Raw genomic sequence first — 13,943 nt, 5'->3', positions numbered from 1 at the left:
TATGTATAAATAAATAAACATGAAATCCGGTGTAGGGGTGTGCTTGGATGTCATTTACAGATAATTTGGCTTGATTAAGTAATTAAAATAAAAACAAACTCACTCATAATGTTTCTTGATCAGCTTTTCGGAGAAGTGCATATTCTTCTGGTGTAAAGCGGCCTTCAGCAAGTTGAGTTCGGCAAACCGCTGAGTCTTGCTGAGTTGCTCTAGGAGGGCAGCCGATGCAGACCTGTCCTGGCTGTCCGACTGAGGAAGACGTCTCTTCACAAAGTGCTGGAGGTGGGCGGTGTACACCGATCTGGAAACGGAGTCATCTTTAAGACGGTGGCTCTTAGGGCACTTCATTGGCACTTCTATAATAATTATCAGTATCAGCAACATTAGTTATTTATTTATTGAAAAAATTCAATTAAATTGTTCATTTAAAATTTTAAAAAAAGATATACATAACAAACTAAAATTCAAAATGTACATATTATAAAAAGAAAACATGAAAGAGACTCTCGCTATAGTAGTAGGAGAATCCTGCTCCGGAAAACCCCTTCGGATACATGGAACAGATCAACATCCAGAGCGATTTTGTTCAGCATAGCGGTAGCCTTTCCAACAGGCAGGGTGGTCCTGTATATTGGAATATGAAACAATCTATACTGACGCTGTCTTAGGTAATTATCAGGAACATACAAACCAATGCTCATCATAATCTCAGGATTATCGACCATACCGCGCAACAATCGATAAAAATGTGTAGTCAAATACACATTCCTTCTAGTCTCTAAACTGTTGTAGCCAAGCATACCCTGGAGAAACTCGGTCAGGTAGAACCGAGGATAATACCCGCACTCTCTCATGTAGAGATATCTCAAAAACTTCTTTTCGATTTTCTCTATCACAAGAGAGTACTTCAGTTCATGTGGCCCCCAAATCATCGCGCCACTCTCGAGTCTATTTCGCACCAAGGAGTTGCAAAGCGTTCTCAGTATGCGGGTATTTTCGAAAACCCTGACAGTACGCAGAACGAATCCTAACATCTTCAATGATTTACCACTAATTGCCTCTATGTGATCATGAAGTGTCTGGATGCTCACAATTCTAACGCCCAGATCCTTTACATTTGATGTTCGTATCAGATTCTGGTCATTCATTTTGTAGCGAAAAAACTTTTTAATTTTTAATTAAACCTAAGTATGTTTCGCTTTCCCCATTCACATATATTAGATATATCCACTTGGAGAAGCCGAAAATCGCAAATAACAGAAAACGCGAGTTCACTAAGATGATCAGTCTCACGCCATGAAGTCGAGCAAGTGAAGCAGTGTGATACAGCAGAATATAGATCATTGGATAGCAGATAGATATCTTGGGTTAGAACTAGGCATTTTTTAGTAACCCACTAAAACACATATCGGCCTCGTGGTGTAATGGTCAGCACGTTTGCCTACCATGCGAGAGGTCTCGGGTTTAATTGCCAACATGGTTGATATGAAATATTTATTTAAAAGGGTGTTTTCACACTAGAATATTTCATAGTCCCTGGACTGGTACCTGAAGAGTGAGACTGATCATCTTACTTTCATGTAATAAAAATGATCAAGATACGCTGCGATTGGTGTACCGATGGAGTGCCCTATGCAACATTAGGTGTGGAAATATGATGACGATGAAAACACATATTTTTATCTGAATAGAAAACGGAATTTAAATCTAAATAATGCCCTAGGTAGGAAATCCAGCCTTTCTACAAACATTTGGACATACTCGAAACATTATTAATCAATAATTAATGATGTTTATTGCGGAGTTAAATCGTTATGCAAACACCACCATGTCCGAACATGCATTAAAATTGGAATAATAATATTTAGCGATGTGTTGCAGAATGTGTGGGGGGTAGGGGTTAGGAAGGGGAGTGTCCTGACGAGGAGACGGGCACGTCTCGAAACCGGTAGATATAAAAAGTAGGTAAGTGGTTAACTACTAATATGGCCACAAATTTAATGCTTTTTACATTAATAATATATTTTTTTTAAATCCTTAAACGTGAAAGTCAACACAATATCTTGTAGAGCAGAAAATCTTCTTTCGAATGACGTATAACCTTTACCATTTCGTTTTACTTTTAGAACTCAATTTAAAATTTGGAAAAAAAAAACAATATTTAAAAGTTACCTGCACGCTAGTCTCACATCCCAGGCCAGCGTGTTGTCCTGCTGGCCGGGGACGCAGTGTCGCCAGGTCTGCCGCATGTGAGCGATGCTTCGTCTGACTTCCTCCTCGGTGTGGCGACTTCCCAGCATTCTGGTTAGTCCGTAGAACTCCAGGAATTTGCGAGTCTCGGTGAGCTAAAGACAATAATAAAACAAATAACACTCCCGTACAGCACAGACTAGCCGGGACCAAATAACAACTGGAGCTCAACGAAGCGACCAGATCTCTTCCGTCCCTCACTGGTAAAGCATAAATATTTCAATTCACCAATTATTTTCCTCTGCAACAGAATTCTTTCAATGCAATGAGGAAGTTCAGTGTTATTTGGAAAATGGCTACCAAACTAAACCAAAAAGTTGTTACAATATTTTTATGTATCGTATTATCAGCGCTACGATTTTTTAAAGTTTTGTAATTTTTAAATTACTCCGCCTGTGACATCACAAGTTCTTGTCGGTGAGTTTTCCTCTACATTTACGACTTGATTGAAACATTCAAAATCTTAACTGAGCAATATAATGGAAATTGGATATAAAAAATGTTTTCTTGAGCGCAGTAAAAATTAGAGCATTAAATTGTATGGCAAAGTTTCTTGAAAATGTATGAATAAAATAATAGAAACGCACTACTTTGATCGATGTCACTGGTTCATATGAACCAATCAATGATATGAAAGCTGTGAAGGGTATCCGGTTGGCTTACCGTAAACTAACCAATCAGAAGAACTGATAGAGAACAACCTGTGATGTCACACGCGGAGTTATTTCAGAAATACAAAACTTTAAAAAATCAATCTGATAATACGATATATAAAAATTTATTTTTTTTAAAAGACACTGAACTTCCTCATTGTATCCTCACTTACAGCTAGCAATGTATCCAGAGTGCTCGGTTTGGCGGATCGATGGCGGTCGGTGTTGGTCTCCGCAGCCCACAGTCCTCGGATCCAATTAAGCGAGGAGTCAGAGATGTCCTTCTCTTCCTTTCCTGTCACGGCTCTCCACAGGGATAGAGTGTGCACCAGAGTTGAGAGCAAGTATTCACTCTTCTGCGAATCACCTAAATACCAAATAAGCAAACAATATTTTAGTATGCCCAAACCATTGTAGATAGATACTGGATATCATAACCTTTGCATATTCATTCAGAATTACACTAGTTTAAATATTAATTAACCTTTTAAGGCTTTTTAGGCTATGTCAAGCCATAATAATTAACAATAAAGATACATAGTAAAATTAATTAGATTAAATTATAATGACATCTGATGCAATAGAATAACAATCTAGAAAAAAGGTATAAGTAATAAATAATAAAATTCCAAAGAATATAATGCAAAACAGATAATCAGATATAAATTTTACAAATTTAGATTCATACATAATCAAAATACAAAATAATGGTCTCATTAAAATCAACAAAATAATAGTAAAATATAGTAGTTTTAATAAAAAAACAAAATAATAGTACCATTGAAATCAATAGAAAAAGAATCTATCTGTCTAAGGGAAGAGACCATTCCAGGAGACTGCTGGAAGATATTGCATATATTTATATACTATTAAGCGTATCGTCCAGATGTTTATTGAAATATATGTTTAGGTAATAATTTTTAATTTTAATTTTGCTATTATTTAATAATTTACTTGCTTCAACTTTCCAATACGTTGTATCCCAACTCATATGTTTTTTTTGTAATATATTATAATATGTATTTGTATGTGGTTACGTGTGAATGTTTGCTGCCATTTGTATATTTCGGTTGTCGGCTTTTCCTTGAGAAGTAGGAACCTGAGCAGCCTGGCAGTACCTACCGTATTTCAACAATATAAAAAAATTCCACATTTAAATATAAAACTGACAGCTGTATTTTCCTGAAAAACAAAAGAAGATTTTCTTCTTCTGTGATTCGCATGATAAACTGAAAGCAAAATAATATTCCTAACGCTATCTATATATAGTTATTGCTAAAGTGCCAATAGCATTATTATCATCACCGCATCCAATATCTAATCCTGATACGCAAAGCTGAATTGAGAAAGAACTAAACATCCGCATCATTCCTGCATATAGTATATGGTGGAGCGAGGGAGAACACTTCAAACGGGTGAGTCGATTTCCATTGTATATTAGGTGGCAGTAAACGTCCTTAATAATGTATGTATTCGCTGACCTTGTTGGACCATCTTGGATAAGTTTATGCGCTCTCTAGCTATCGAGAAAATAACTTTAGCGCCTCTCTCTCGTGTCACCAGTATGAATAAAAAATACATTAAAAAAATTAAGAAGAAATTTTGGTTGAAAATATTGCCACAGCAATATAGGATAATATAGGACACGGTGAAATAAATTTATATACAAAAGAATGCACAAAAAAAAACTCACCCATCCAACCATCCACACTGTCTGCAAACACTTGGATGGCATTCTTCAGGTGCGTCTTCGTGACCTTGTCGGCCGTGTAGAACCCCTTCACCGTGGATACCGTGGCCATGCGTTGCACGTGTGCTAGGAACGTGTAGTTCATGAGTGTGTGGCGACTCTTCTCCAACCTCCACAGCAGGTCGTAGTCCGGGCAGGCAGGGAGGCCCGAGGAGTAGGTGGAGGTGTCGTCCCCGGAGGGGGACACGTGTTCGCTCATCTGGAGGAGGAGCTCTTCCCAGTCAGACAGGCGGGCGAAGCAATGGAAATATTCTGGAATGAGGGCAGCAAAAAGTGTAAATACACCAAAGATGGGCATTTCAGTTATTAAAAATAATAGCAGTAGCAGTAACAGTTATCGGTTTACAAATTAAACAGTTTAGAGCAGCATGGGCAAATAATCTAGTACAAGCAACTGCTGGAACAGTTTTACAAAAAATAATTTAACTGTTATCAATATGCTTCTATTTTGGGTGATACCGTGTGTGATGGATTTCAACGTTTTGGCTACCATTGCAGGTATTTTACATAAAATCCAGTAATTACAGTGCACGAATAATAAAAGAGGCAATTGAAATACACGGACACCCAAATAACATAAACAAAGACGATGGGCTCAAATTAAAATCAACATGGTTACCAGCACTACATACTACTAAAACGAATAGAAATGTGCCTACTGTCGACTGCGACACGGTACAAATTACTAGTACATAAACACATACTTTTTTCTACAAAACACACAGTTTACCCTGAAATGCTCCTGCAATGGTAGCTGAAACGTCGGAACAAATCCAACACACACGGTATCACCCAAAAAAGAAGCATATTGATAACAGTGACCGTGCAAACCTTCGCACCAATTTAATTTAGCTGTTATTTAAGAAACAGTTTCACATTTTTCATTTTCATTTTAGATCATACACGACAATTAAAAATACAATAATTTTGTAAAAATACACTAAAGTGCATACAAAGGTATACTATTTTTGTATGGTGGGCCCTTTGGGTTATTGTTCACCTGAACCTGTGACATTTCAAAAGAGTTAATTTTTCATAAATTTTGGAGAATCTTCACCATACAATTAATTACTTTAATTATTACAGCCTGTAAGAAAACCTTTTTTGTATCCAATTTCTCATAGAACTGAACTTTTATTATTAATTTTAAGCGAGTAGCTTAAATCTAATACCTACGTTGAAATCTATTTCAACGAAAGTCAGGTGTTGGCACACTTTAACCTTTTCAAAAACAAATCTAGCCCATTTTTTATTTTATTGAGACTACATTACATTACATTTTTACATTTTTTTTTTTTTTTTAAAACATTACATTTTTACATTTTTTTTTTTCACCACAACAGGCCAAGAGGCCTAATTACAGTGGTGAATTACATCACAGCACCCAGGCTTGAGAAAAATCACATTTTAATTTTTGTGTTCTCACCGGGAATCGAACCCGGAACCTTCCGTGCGTGAGTGCGTCAAAAACAAATCTAGCCCATTTTTTATTTTATTGAGACTACATTACATTACATTTTTACATTTTTTTTTTTTTTTTAAAACATTACATTTTTACATTTTTTTTTTTCACCACAACAGGCCAAGAGGCCTAATTACAGTGGTGAATTACATCACAGCACCCAGGCTTGAGAAAAATCACATTTTAATTTTTGTGTTCTCACCGGGAATCGAACCCGGAACCTTCCGTGCGTGAGTCAAGCGTCTTGACCACTACACCACGGAGGCCGCTACGTGTTAGACCGGCTCTTGCGGCAGCTTATTCCAACCATCAACAACCCTGATGCTAAGAAATTTTTTCGTGGATTTAGATTGAATCTGGTTCTCTCCGTGTTATATTGTGACCTCGAAATCGAGCATCTCGTTCAAGCTTGAACATGTGATCCAAATTTGGGCAGCTGTAGTGTCTGTTGAGTATCTTGTGTGTCTCTATCAGGTCACGCCTTTCTCCCCGTTCCCGCAGCATTGTGAAACCGAGAGTTTTCAGTCTCTCCAAATACGGAAGTCGTTTCAAGTCGTTTCGTTTGGCGACAACTTTGTAGCACTTTTTGGCGACAACTCTTTCCAACAAGTTGGTATCCTTATCAAAATAGGGTTTCCGTATCTGAAACTCATATTCGAGAGTTGGTCTCATATAGGATTTGTGTAGTATCCGTAGCATATTCGGCGTTATATACGAGAACTGTACCTTCTTAATAGAGAAATATCACCTTTTATTTACATTTTTAAAGTAATAAAGGTCTATGAAATAATGTTCAGTAAAAAAAATTTTTTTTGTTACTTATTAGTAGCATAAAAAATATTTTTAAATTTGTAATTTTGAATTCCTGCAAAAATGGTCATTTCATTGGCCACGCCCTTAATACATCACGAATCTCGACGTCACAACTATCAATGCCAAACATGTCGGGTTTTTCTATTGACATATTAAAAAAAAAAAGAATTTTAGATATGAAAACATTTCTCCACAATATCCATATTGATTTCGAAAATACAATTGATTATTCAAAATCCATTTCATATATTTTTATTGGTATTCGTAGTATTTTATTTATTTATTTATTTTTTTTTTTGCACCACAACAGGCCAGGAAGCCCAATTACAGTGGTGAATTACATCACAGAACACCCAGGCTTGAGAAAAATCACATTTAATTTTTGTGTTCTCACCGGGAATCGAACCCGGAACCTTCCGTGTGTGAGTCAAGCGTCTTGACCACTACACCACGGAGGCCGCCAATATGTGATATTGTATGTGATATTTACCTATTCCTACAGGCTCAGATGAGTGCTACATCACCGTCTTCCTTCGTAGACAGACAGTTGCCAGATCTATCCTATCTTATTTATCATGCAGATGGGGTTTTGCCAGCAAAAATCAGATCTCGGAAATACAAGTTCTTCAGAACATAGAGCTAAGAAACATTTTTGGACTTAAACGAGATTCCCATGTCAAGGATATCTACCGACAAACAAAGATACTTCCTTTCAAGGTAATGCCACTGCATGACATAACCAATACTATTTTAAATATCATCAACTTTTCTGCTCACTCAAATTTAAAATACACATTTGGTCATAATATTCATAATTACAATACGCGTTATTCAAGGAATCTTCATGTGTCTAAGTTTCGCTCAACAAAGTTTGGCAGTAGGTCCGTGGAAAATATTGGCCATTCCGAATATAATAAACTGCCTGATGAGCTAAGACATGAAAAACTGAATAAAAAATCCAGAAGTGTCGCAATTAAAAAATATTTCTTAAATCTTTTTTATATTGATATTTATTGATGTAGTTTATATAAGATGGTGTTTTATGTTTCTTATACAATAATGTTTTCTTTTTATTTCGGATGTATTAATTTGTATGATATTGTGTATTGTCAAAAAAATGTCTTTTCTTATGTACGGTCCCAAATGAGTTTCTAATAACTCCTGCGTTTAAAAAAGAGTACTAGTAATCTATTATTGTTCCTAAATAAATAAATAAAATAAAACACTTACCTTCCGTACAGTGCAGCTTCTCCGCGAGACCCAAGTCTTCATCCAGTGTCGCCTTCCCATACAAGTCCTGCAATTCTCTCCATTTCCCATTGGATTTGAGAGACCTGATCTCTGATGTGAGGCTAATTGGTAGTTGGACGCCATCTTCGTAACTAATTTCCACTTTGCGTCTAAAAATAGTAAATTTGGAAAAAGAGGGTTTTAAGAGACAAAATTTGTGATTTTTAATTAAGGTTTTAATAGGCCCCGCCTGTGATTTTCAATAAGGATTTCATATAGGTTTCAAATGGGGTAGGTATAAAGATATTGCCTTAAGGCAATACATCCACTGTCATATGTATCTAAACTATGTGTATATAGTTGTTAAATAATAAAAAAAAGGGTTATGAAAGCCATAATGGGCTCTACCCAGTGATTTTTAATAAGGGATTTTACAGTTTTAAAAGCCCTACTCAGTGATTTTAAATTAAGATTTTAACAGCTTTAATAAGCCCTGCCGCATGATTTTAAATTAGGGTTTTAAACAACTTTGATATGCCCTGCCTTGTGATTTATATTTAGGGTAGGAGAGGGAAAGCATTTTCGAGAAGGAAGTATAGAAGTCTAGGCATTTACAGGGCTTAGGAACTGTCAATTGCTGGTTTAAGTGGCCACTCTACTCACTGTAGCATTCGCCATTCTGCCCATGTTTAATCATCCACATTTCCAAAAGAAAAAAAGGATTTTAACAGTTTAAATAAGTTCGGTAAATGCTTAAACTTTAATATTGTCTTTTCAGTCTAACAAATGTTAATAAAATAGATACAAAAAAGGATGGCAGTTAAAATGACTAACTTTACCGAGTAGCACTATTTGTATTTGTGTTTTTTGTAACAACAAGCTAAGAGAACCTAAAAAATATAGACGAGTTACAGCACAGGATAATTGTCTTACTTTTTACTAGGAGCGAGCATCGTTTGTCCCTCCGTCGCGATGGCCAGCTCCTCGAGCAGCAACTTCCCGAGCCATCCCGCCCCAGAGGCCTCGGCGGCCGCGCCCATCACGTCCCCGGCGTCGCCCCGTACCCGCGCGCACTCCCCCAGGCACTCCCGGCACAGGCGCAGCAGGGCCACCGACAGGGCCGGACCCCCGCGCCTCCGGTCCAGGCAGGACAGGAGGGCGCGCGCCGCTTCGGTCTTGAAACCGGACAGGTCGGCAGATTGGACGGAATGCTCCACGAGAGATTTGAACACCACGATGAGGAAATCTTTGGCGAATAGGGGATCGCGCTGAAAAGTGAAGAATTATTTAAATTTTCATTGAATATACAAGACCTTTGTAAGGCCTTCATTGAAGTATAGAGTCCTTACTTTACTAAAGACATTGAGCTATTGGAAAAAGTCCAAAGATGTGCTACAAAAATCCCCAAATTACTTAAAAGGATGCCTTAACACGGTAGATTAAAAGCTCTAGGATTTACATCATTGGAAGAACGACGGAAGAGAGGTGACTTGATAGAAACTTATAAGGTACTCAATGATTACTATGACTGCCTCCTGCATGAGATGCATCAATTAAATCCCAACACAAATTTAAGGGGTCATAACTGGAAGCTCTATCCTCCCCAATTCCACCTCAATCCCAAGAAAAACCTTTCCAGCAGGGTAGTTTCAGACTGGAATAAATTGCCAAGTCTATTGTTCATTCCGTTCCGTTTGGATGCTTTTTTGAAGGAAGAAGAACTTGGACAAAAAGCAGTACACAAGATATAGGCGCATCAGCAAAGGCTGCCTGCCTATAACGAATAATAATAATAATTGATTCCCCGTTTGATCTATTAACAGTCTGTCGTGTGTCCAGGCGGAATGGAGAACACAGTTGTATATATGAAATACATCCAGAATATTGGATGAGTGTTAACGATTCAATAGCTTTTGGATGATGTAATTGGTGTACCAATACAGTGCCCACTATTATTAATAACTCACTATGATGAACATGACAATCAAGTAGGAGTGGAGTGGGACTTGAACCTCAGACCTCTGATCTGTGAAAGCAACTGTGAGCGCAACTCGAATAATTGCTCAAATTTTTACTGAGCAGCTTGAGAAAGGATTACCCCTTAAACCTGTATGACTCACCCAGAAACCAATGCCCAGTGCGCCTTATCGATTCTGTACCTATTAATTTAGAAGCCTGAATGTTTTTTTTATTTTTTTTATTATTTTTTTTTTTACTTCTGTGATCTCCAACTGGGGTAGGAGCTCCCCGCATTAATGAGCAAAAATTCTACTAACTTACATGAACATTTGTTATAATGAATAATATTTACCGTAGCCAGGCCCAGTAGAGGAGCGAGGATGTCATTCAGGCCAATTTGTATATCGGGGAAGTCTCCATCTCTAAAGTTCCGGAATATCTCAGCCGGTTTATCAGCCAAGCGTTTTTTGGCCAAAAATTTCTTCTTCGAGGCAGCTATATTGGAAAGAAAGTCGATTCATTTTTTAATACGAACATCAAAAGAATACTGTGCGTGCTAATGTGCAATTTTTAATCTCAGAAACTGCCCCGTGTAAAACAGCAAATAAAATGACTCAAGATTTGGCACAAAATGTGCAAGAAATTGCACAAGATCTTCCACAAGATGCTTCCACCCAATCCCAAGGAAAACTTCCATTACAGCGAAGTGGTTTCAGACTGGGATAAATTGCCAAGCCTAGTTGTCCATTTCATTTCGGTCAACCTGTTCAAAAACCAAATGCTTTTGAAGGTAGAAGAACGCAGACAAAGAGCAGTACACGAGATGTATTTTGATACTGCAAGATCAAAGCATTTCATTCACAAGCCCGTGGGAGAAATGTCCAATTAACAAATTTTATATATACGGCTGGTTTTGACAAATTCATGACCACGACTTTACAACAAAATATGCATATGTAAATATAAGGTTGAAAAAAAAGGGGTTCTAGAAATTTCAAACGAATTAATAAGAGATAATTAATTAATAATGGATCGAATGATTTTAACTACAGTCAAACTTGGTTATAACGATCACAGAAATAGCGAGATCTCGGATGTAACGAGGAAACATTCACCCACATTTTAGCTTATGGTTTCCTCTATACATTTATTCACTTTTGTAACGAATTACTTCTCGGACATATCGAACAAAAATATTGTCAACAGTTGAGCAAAAACTCTTTAGTCGTCGATATTTTCAATACAAATTCTGTTCACGAATTAAAACGTATTCTCACTCGTTATTTTTTAGAAAAGTAATGGATTTATTTTAAAATACTTATTAAATTTAACTTTGTTTCCTGGAATACGCGATTTTTTATTTCTTCATTTTAACATGTTAGACATAATTTAAATTGTACATTGGTGGATTTATTGCCAAATGGCAACTTCTTCCAATCAACTGATGATGATGATTTCACCAAATAATTGTATTATTTAGTTAATTTAAGTTTTTTTTATTTTATTGCTTTAAAAAACTTATAATTTTCAAGGTACTAATGTGGTATTATTTTTTTTATTATTATTATCTAGTTATTCTCAACTTTACTGTGTTATATTTATATTTATATTTAGAACAAAAAAAATTCTCATGGTTATTGTTATCTTTTATTTAGAGATGTTATGTTTCTTTTTTATTTTTTTGTATTATATGTTCACTAAATTGTTTAGTTTTAATTATTCTATTATTTCATACTATGTACTACATAATTATTGTGCACTGCTGTGAATATTACAGTAAATAATTTTTTTGTAAAAGGTTCTTTGAACTGTTGATGTATAAATAAATAAATAAATAAATATTTTACAAATTAAAACCGAAGTCATAAAATCTAAACGGGCGGCTTACTTAGGACGATGACGTTTATGACACATGTAAGTGTCTAAGTACCTAATTGGTGTTTTCGCCGACATTGAAAATATATCACACACGGTTGAAATTGCGTGTAAAAAATCCAAGCTTTTGTGAACCCAGTAAGTTTATTTATTTATACTTTTACATTGTTTGTATTCTTTTTTTTTTATACAGAATAATGTTCCCTCACTGGGATGTCCCGTGCCGAGGGAAACATTTTACAAAAATGTGAAACATCCCTAAGATAGTAATATTTAACAAAGTTATGAAATATATTTAACAAAGTTTAAAAAATTAACAAAATAAGAACAATAAAAAAAACGTAATTAAACCAATTAACCTAATTATAATTAACATAATAAACAAAATAAAAAACAAAAATATTCATAAAAAACATAACCAATTTATATAGACTAATTAATAAAATTCATAAACAGTGCATACATTTTACATATTTGGCTTGATCCACTCATCGACCTGTGCGCAACCCACCTCCACTATCCATTTCTTAATAGCCATTTTATATTTTGAGAACTTACTTATTGTCCTTACGGATAAAGGAAGTAGATTGTACACTTTAACCGAGTAGTATGTCAATCCTCTTTGACCGAAGGTTGTTTTTTTTTTTTTTTTTGCAGCATCAGGGTGGAGTATCTAGTAACTATTGTATTTGTATCGGAAGGTAGAGAATAATGTTTACATGCGCATAGTAACAAAATTTTTGCATAAAGTTGTTTTATAGAATTTACATTGAGATTTTCAAATATACCGAGGGAGCTAGTTCTGATTGGGACTCTTAGGATAATTTTTATTAAAGCTTTTTGTCCAATTATTATTTGCTTGATCAGTGTGTCATTTGCACATCCCTATCCAATTATCCCATATTCCAAAACTGATTGAGTAATTGCGTAATATATTTTTACAAGTTCTTTTAGGCTAATTATATTTCTTATAGTTTTAAAAAAGTAAATTTGCATTACAATTTACAACTTCTTTTGTAGTTTATGAATGACATCCTTATTTCGGGGGTTTTTGCAACGCTTTTCAGTTATTTAAAATGTTTTATGGTCAGCGCATAGTAAACAACATCAGTGGGTGATGTCAGATCAGTTAAAACTAACCCTTGAATTATAAACATGTCTACTAATAAGAGGAAATGTCTCTCGATCCGTGAAAAAGTGGCAATTGTTTGTGAACAAGAATATGGCGGGAAAAATCTCAAGGTGTGTAAAAAATCTTATCCACTGTGTAAATATTGTGGAAAAATAAGAATGTTTATTTATCATTTATTATAATTATCTGTATGTATATTTATTTGTTTTACTTGGTGACAATATGCAATGGCGATTGGATTTAAAAAAACCTTTCTCTGGTATAATGAGCAAATTCACTCGGTCCCATCTTCTTCGTAATAACCAAGCTCAACTGTAAATTAAATGTACTTACACAATGTTAATCATCACCACCCCCACCCTGCATGTAGAATGTTACATTTTTCAAGTTTGGAGTAGAAAAAAGAAGCTTGGACAAAAGGCACTTCAACAATGATTGGTTCATAGATTATTCTGGAATGGGGAGTGGTCAACTATAAAAAGTGACATGTTACAATGCAAAGACTGCCTGCCTATTTTATTTATTGTATATACGGTCAATTACAAGTTATATGAAGAAACAAATGTACAAGAAACTGAACAAAAATAACATAAAACTATGTAGTAAAGACAAACAAGGACAGTAAAATAATGGTATACAATATATTCATGAACGTAAATTATTAAGAAGTAAAAAATGCACCTATAATTCTTCTTTATGTAACACTGATTGAAAATATCGTTAATATCTTTTTTGTAATTTATATATGTTATTTAAAAAATATTATTGTTTAAAATAAAATAATCTATTGCAAGACGTCACTCCCCATTATGTACACAA

General features: G+C 35.3%; 1 protein-coding gene across 1 annotated transcript in view; it reads right to left on the bottom strand.

Annotated features, from left to right (window-relative positions):
- Positions 1–13,943, bottom strand: part of LOC148283005 (DNA-dependent protein kinase catalytic subunit-like) — a 104,930-nt gene that overhangs the window by 26,380 nt on the left and 64,607 nt on the right. The window contains exons 34-40 of the mRNA XM_088224176.1: positions 10,470–10,612; positions 9,092–9,426; positions 8,159–8,328; positions 4,597–4,905; positions 3,077–3,270; positions 2,173–2,345; positions 104–301 (exon numbers count right to left, since the gene is read on the bottom strand). Coding sequence (XP_088080302.1) covers positions 104–301; positions 2,173–2,345; positions 3,077–3,270; positions 4,597–4,905; positions 8,159–8,328; positions 9,092–9,426; positions 10,470–10,612 — 1,522 coding nt within the window. The remainder of the gene's footprint in view (positions 1–103; positions 302–2,172; positions 2,346–3,076; positions 3,271–4,596; positions 4,906–8,158; positions 8,329–9,091; positions 9,427–10,469; positions 10,613–13,943) is intronic.

Source organism: Micrasema longulum, unplaced genomic scaffold (assembly GCF_059751315.1).
Source record: "Micrasema longulum isolate JH-2025_06_02 unplaced genomic scaffold, ASM5975131v1 h1tg000271l, whole genome shotgun sequence".
NCBI lineage: Eukaryota > Metazoa > Arthropoda > Insecta > Trichoptera > Brachycentridae > Micrasema > Micrasema longulum.
Note: the sequence above shows the minus strand (reverse complement) of the source record. Positions and strands in the feature narration are given on the sequence as shown.